The 7055-nt window shown below is 38.7% G+C and overlaps 2 protein-coding genes across 2 annotated transcripts in view; both read left to right on the top strand.

The window, feature by feature from the left end:
• Positions 1-1238, top strand: part of LOC132897897 (uncharacterized) — a 2895-nt gene extending 1657 nt beyond the window's left edge. The window contains exon 3 of the mRNA XM_060939158.1: positions 124-1238. Coding sequence (XP_060795141.1) covers positions 124-840 — 717 coding nt within the window. The 3' untranslated portion in view covers positions 841-1238. The remainder of the gene's footprint in view (positions 1-123) is intronic.
• LOC132897896 (pre-mRNA splicing regulator USH1G-like) overlaps positions 1-7055 on the top strand; it is a 44318-nt gene that overhangs the window by 3152 nt on the left and 34111 nt on the right. The window lies entirely within an intron of this gene.

Below are 7055 nucleotides of genomic sequence, written 5' to 3'. Positions count from 1 at the left end.
GTCAAAGACCACCTGGAGTACCTCTGCATAGGCCAGCATAGGTTTGGAACCGCTGCAGGTTATATTGACTTTGTGTATGACCCATCTACATGATTTGGTTTTACCTATATTTCTCTTTTGTAGAGAATAATGGCATTGGAGGGGATTGAAACACCTCATCTCCTGGTGTTTGTAGATGAGGCTGGTTTCAATCTGGCCAAGAGCCGCAGGCGCGGACGTAACATCATTGGCCAGCGGGCCACAGTGGACGTCCCGAGTCAAAGAGGGGGAAATATTACAATGTGTGCGGCCATTTCTGACAATGGTGTGGCCACACGTATTGCAAGCCTGGGCCCGTACAACACTCAGAGGCTCCTCCTCTACCTGGACCGTCTGTATATGGATTTAGTCCCCGAAAATGAAAGGGGTCTCGAAGCACCCCACCTACCACAGTTTGTCATTGTGTGGGACAATGTGAGCTTTCACCGTGGCCCACTCATCAGAGCATGGTTCAACAGCCATCCAAGGATGCGTAATGTGTTTTTACCACCATATTCGCCGTTTCTCAATCCTATTGAAGAGTTTTTCTCTGCTTGGAGGTGGAGAGTTTATGAACGCCACATTGGGGATCAGAGGTCTCTCCTCAATGCGATGGATGCTGCCTGTGAAGACATCACAGGCGATCAGTGTCGGGGTTGGCTAAGACATTCACGCCGCTTCTTCCCACGCTGCATCGCAAGGGAGAACATCCGGTGCGATGTAGATGAAAATCTGTGGCCAAACAGAGAGCAGTGGATGGATGGCCAGGAGGATGAGGATGGTGACCAGGAGAGGGTGGGGGAAGACGGCAACAGCGACTAGTCCAAGTGTTTCATTTCTGGAACTTTATTGCTTTTTTGGTTCATGTTTATATTTTGCCATACAGCCTTTCAGCGTGAGGACACATGATATCACATGCAGAAGGTCAATGCATATTTTCCTTTTACCTATATTCTCTGTACATAATGCAGTAATGCATGCAATTTGGTTTGTGTGAAAATTGTGTGAATAAACAATTTCCTTGGCGAAATGAGTGCACTGTGTGTGGTGTCAAACTTTGGAGGCTGCTCTCACTGTAAAACCCTATTTCTCCAGTTTTATATATAATAGTATTCCTTTAGCTAGACCTCTGACAAAATGTCTAAGCATTTTGACTTGCAGTGCTTACACAATGCCAAAGGGACAATGCATTTTGGGGGCATTGACTATTTATTTGAGAAGGATATTTAGTTTTGACACATGGGTAAACTGTTTTGGGAGAGATATGAGCATTTGCAGATGATCCATGTAGTTGTGCTGAGCCATCCAGGTCATTTAGACAGAAGCACTTAATGAACGAAAATGAGGCCAAGCAGTTGAGAAGGATCTATGCCATTTTTATGGTACTGACTATTTATATGGGAAAGGGATTTCATTTTGAAGCATGAATGAACAGTTTTGGGAGACATATGACATTTTGCTGGTTATCTGAAGGGTTGTGCAGAACTGTAACACTGTTTGGCAAAATGACCTTATAGTTATAGGAATGTCATCTCAGTTTCAGGAAATGAGCCAAACCAATCGAGAAAAACTGTAAACAAATGAGACAAAAATATTATTCTAGGTCATTTATTTATTGAGGAAAATGATCCAATATTACATATCTGTGAGTGGCAAAAGTATGTGAACCTTTGCTTTCAGTATCTGGTGTGACCCCCTTGTGCAGCAATAACTGCAACTAAACGTTTGCGGTAACTGTTGATCAGTCCTGCACACCGGCTTGGAGGAATTTTAGCCCGTTCCTCTGTACAGAACAGCTTCAACTCTGGGATGTTGGTGGGTTTCCTCACATGAACTGCTCGCTTCAGGTCCTTCCACAACATTTCCATTGGATTAAGGTCAGGACTTTGACTTGGCCATTCCAAAACATTAACTTTATTCTTCTTTAACCATTCTTTGGTAGAACGACTTGTGTGCTTAGGGTCGTTGTCTTGCTGCATGACCCACCTTCTCTTGAGATTCAGTTGTCCTGACATTTTCCTTTAGAATTTACTGGTATAATTCAGAATTCATTGTTCCATCACTGGGTTCTCTTTATCTACTTTCAGGACTTGTGTGAAAATCTGATGATGTTTTAGGTCATATTTTTGCAGAAATATAGAAAATTCTAAAGGGTTCACAAACTTTCAAGCACCACTCTATCTATCTATCTATCTATCTATCTATCTATCTATCTATCTATCTATCTATCTATCTATCTATCTATCTTGCCTCAAACCCCATTATCCTGTATTACATCAGTGTACAATAAAATAATAAATATTATAAATAATATAATTTGATGAATAAACTTGTATATAATAAATGCTAATAAAATATTTTATCTCTCTAAGTTTATATATAATGGTATGATATATGACAGATTATAAAGCCGATCAGAATGCAGGCAATAACTGAGCATTTAATACATTCTTTAAGAAAAATGATGAACATTTACAAAATAACTAAAATAAAATTATATATATATATATATATATATATATATACTATAATAAACTTATAATGTTATATAAAAGACATGAAAGTATCAGAATTATAAACAGTATATCCAGGGAATAGTGGAAGATTTATTACATTTAATGTTTGAGAGAAAATGGACATTTGGATGAAAATGTTTTATCATTTGTGCGAGAAAAAATGGTTTTTGTGCGATTTTCTGTTTTCTTGCACAGATGATGTTTCTCCAAAAGTCTAATAACTGTCTTATTTCTGGAAAAAAAAAATATATATATATATATATATATATATATATATATATATATATATATATATATATATATATATATATATATATATAAAATTCTGACACAAAGTAGTGGTTGAATATTAGATTGGTATATTTTTGTTGTTGCTGTGTCATTACTATCCTGTATCTAATTCACAGTAAATTTCTGATTTGTGTTTAAAGACCACACAATCACAGAGATGGGTATCATTTGTATAACACATGAGCTGGTTATTATGGAGGCGCTTGTCTCAGGTGTTACTGGTGTTACTGGTGTTTGCATTTTAATATCACTACCAGAAGAAAAGGTCAATGAGGGAAGAAATGTCAAGTGTGTAATTTAATCTATTCACGTCCTGTCACACAGACCAACACAGTATATCAGTTCAACTCAATTAAATTTTATTTGTATCGCACTTTTAACAATGAACGCTGTCACACACCAGCTTTACAGAAATATATAAATCCCAGATATCAATTTTAAACATATGAATTTATAAGTTTATCCCTGATGATCGAGCCTGAGGTGACGGTGGTGAGGAAGTGCCCCTCAGTGTCCAGTAATACAGAAGCCGATAGAAGTCTCACACCTGAAATACACTTGTTGCACTATTACATATAAATGTCAGTATGCACAAATTATGTGCACAAACGTTCAGAATAGGAACCAAATGAACTACACAACCTCCTCGGCTAATTCTAGGCAAAAGAGTCAATATATTACAAAACAGACAAAACATCAGCATAATATAGACGTCTTTTAACTTAGTGTACATTATATTACAGAGACCATACATCACTGGTATTTTTCATCCGAGCTCCATCCGGGACATGGAGAACCAAAACTGTGGCGTAAATCTCTATCTGTGACTCGTGAGGAAATCGATGAGTGAGTTGTTTTGATAAATTTGGGGACTTTTTGTTTGTGAATGTGTCGATATAATAAAAAGAAAATCACACGTTGGCTTGGAGATATGAAGTTTATCTTCTCGTGTTGATAAACTCGCATTTTTTCATATGAAATACGTCGCAGGTCTGAGTGACATATTTAAATAATATTGGCTGGTGTTGAGTCGTCTATCAGATATATTCCATTCAGCGAGCATGATACTGAACGCGTCGAAGACGAGTAGCTGAATGGAATATATCTGATAGACCATGAAAAAAAGCCAACTATTATTATTATTATTATTATACATACACATTCCTTTCAGGTGTTCAACGCGTCTTTCTCTTTCAAAATTCTCTCAAAATCTTCCGTATTTAACAAAGCAAACCTGTCGACCATGTTTGTTTACAGATTGTCACAGTTGCACACTCGCTAGCGCAGAAGTTTTACGTCTCCGATGTGTGACGTCATGTTGTCTTGACAACCATGCAATATTGTAAACCATATTCAACGCTCATTCTACATTGGGTACACATAGGATAAGCGATATGATAATAATATTGCATGCTATCAAACTAAATGAATGAAACCCACTAGAAGGGAATAGAACACACATTTTTATTCCATGGGAAAAGTGTCCTGTATGGATAATAAACCCTGATATTTCACTCCGATGATGTCACTCCCAGTGTTTTCCCACTGATTAGACACGCGTTGGCAAAATGGTGAACCGGTTCAAAATTAAAATTCTTTTCGTAAGCTTGTGTATTTATTTATTTTTTGTGGATGTGTCCATATAATATAAAGAACATTACATGGTGGGCGAAGACATGAAGTTTATCTTCTCGTGTTGAAAATATTTTCACTCAATCTTGATATATACATTCACCGCTCGAAGATAAACTTCATATCTTCGCACCACTGTGTAATATCCTGTCCGTAAACTCTCCTTACTGAGCTCAGGACTGAGTCAACAATACAATCACACAAAAGCTTTATGGCGTCGCCTCAATGAAATTAATCACTTTGTAATGTGATTGTGAGGGTGGAATGGATTTGCTGCAGGCTGCACACGTTATCATGATGAAACTGTGTGAAATTATATCCAGGGTTCTGTCAGCTAGATGGACAGAAAACAGAATATTATCATGCTGTGTGTAAGAACATAGCAAGCAACAGGTTAAAAAAAATCAGTGTTATAATGACCTGTTTCATTACCTGTATAATATTATACTCATAAGGACATGACTGAGCTGCACACCTTTATCTTTTGCATGTTTCTCCTCTGATTTTCCAAATCACATCTGTCCCGGACAAACCTCGTGGTAATAGATACCCCACTCACCCAACCTCAGGCTTCCAGTGGTTAGAGCTGAGGTCATCCTACCCCGCCCCCTCCCCTTCCCTCCCTCCCTCCCTCCCCTTCTTATATCTCTGATTGGGAGACAGGAAGTAATCTGCCTCGCACCACTCCAACCAGACTTGTAGTACTGGAGTCCAGCCCTCTGTCCGAAATTACGCACTACTCACTATATCGTGGACTATATAGCGAGTTCGCCATTTTGTAGTGCTGTCCGAATGTATAGTGAGAATTATTACACCCTATATAGTGCACTCATAGTATCCCACAATGCACCGTGACAACTGATGGTCACTAACCAAGCCATATATCCCATCATGCACTGCGGTCGCGCTGAAAGAAAAAAGTGCGTTGGGGTGAACGGACAGAGGAAACACATTATAAACAGACATTCAAGTCCAATTAAAAATAATAAGAGAATAGAAAATAAGCTAAAATAGAACAAGAAAGATAAAATACAAGAATAAAAGTTCCAGTGCAGAGCGAGGAATTAATCAAAATCCTCAAATGTGATGTAATAAAAGGCAGCGGCGAAGAAGAAAGAAAGGATTCAGTCTTGATTTAAAAGAACTGAAAGATGCAGCAGACACAAAGTACTCTGTATTTATTAATGTGGAAAATATGATCAGTAAAATATGGATTTATTATTTTGAAAACCCACCAGCCGACTGATCTGGCACGTTTTAATTGTGCGACAGTAATGACATAAATAATGGCGCAGAGGAGTGGTGTCCCAAAGTGTGTTTTTTTTTTTCATTTTACCAATGAGCTCACTATATACAACCCTGATTCCAAAAAAGTTGGGACAAAGTACAAATTGTAAATAAAAATGGAATGCAATGATGTGGAAGTTTCAAAATTCCATATTTTATTCAGAATAGAACATAGATGACATATCAAATGTTTAAACTGAGAAAATGTATCATTTAAAGAGAAAAATTAGGTGATTTTAAATTTCATGACAACACATCTCAAAAAAGTTGGGACAAGGCCATGTTTCCCACTGTGAGACATCCCCTTTTCTCTTTACAACAGTCTGTAAACGTCTGGGGACTGAGGAGACAAGTTGCTCAAGTTTAGGGATAGGAATGTTAACCCATTCTTGTCTAATGTAGGATTCTAGTTGCTCAACTGTCTTAGGTCTTTTTTGTCGTATCTTCCGTTTTATGATGCGCCAAATGTTTTCTATGGGTGAAAGATCTGGACTGCAGGCTGGCCAGTTCAGTACCCGGACCCTTCTTCTACGCAGCCATGATGCTGTAATTGATGCAGTATGTGGTTTGGCATTGTCATGTTGGAAAATGCAAGGTCTTCCCTGAAAGAGACGTCGTCTGGATGGGAGCATATGTTGCTCTAGAACATGGATATACCTTTCAGCATTGATGGTGTCTTTCCAGATGTGTAAGCTGCCCATGCCACACGCACTAATGCAACCCCATACCATCAGAGATGCAGGCTTCTGAACTGAGCACCGAGAACAACTTGGGTCGTCCTTCTCCTCTTTAGTCCGAATGACACGGCGTCCCTGATTTCCATAAAGAACTTCAAATTTTGATTCGTCTGACCACAGAACAGTTTTCCACTTTGCCACAGTCCATTTTAAATGAGCCTTGGCCCAGAGAAGACGTCTGCGCTTCTGGATCGTGTTTAGATACGGCTTCTTCTTTGAACTATAGAGTTTTAGCTGGCAACGGCGGATGGCACGGTGAATTGTGTTCACAGATAATGTTCTCTGGAAATATTCCTGAGCCCATTTTGTGATTTCCAATACAGAAGCATGCCTGTATGTGATGCAGTGCCGTCTAAGGGCCCGAAGATCACGGGCACCCAGTATGGTTTTCCGGCCTTGACCCTTACGCACAGAGATTCTTCCAGATTCTCTGAATCTTTTGATGATATTATGCACTGTAGATGATGATATGTTCAAACTCTTTGCAATTTTACACTGTCGAACTCCTTTCTGATATTGCTCCACTATTTGTCGGCGCAGAATTAGGGGGATTGGTGATCCTCTTCCCATCTTT

The sequence above is a fragment of the Neoarius graeffei genome, chromosome 14, assembly GCF_027579695.1.
Source record: "Neoarius graeffei isolate fNeoGra1 chromosome 14, fNeoGra1.pri, whole genome shotgun sequence".
NCBI lineage: Eukaryota > Metazoa > Chordata > Actinopteri > Siluriformes > Ariidae > Neoarius > Neoarius graeffei.
The sequence above is the reverse complement of the archived record's forward strand: the minus strand, read 5'-3'. Positions and strand labels throughout refer to the sequence as shown.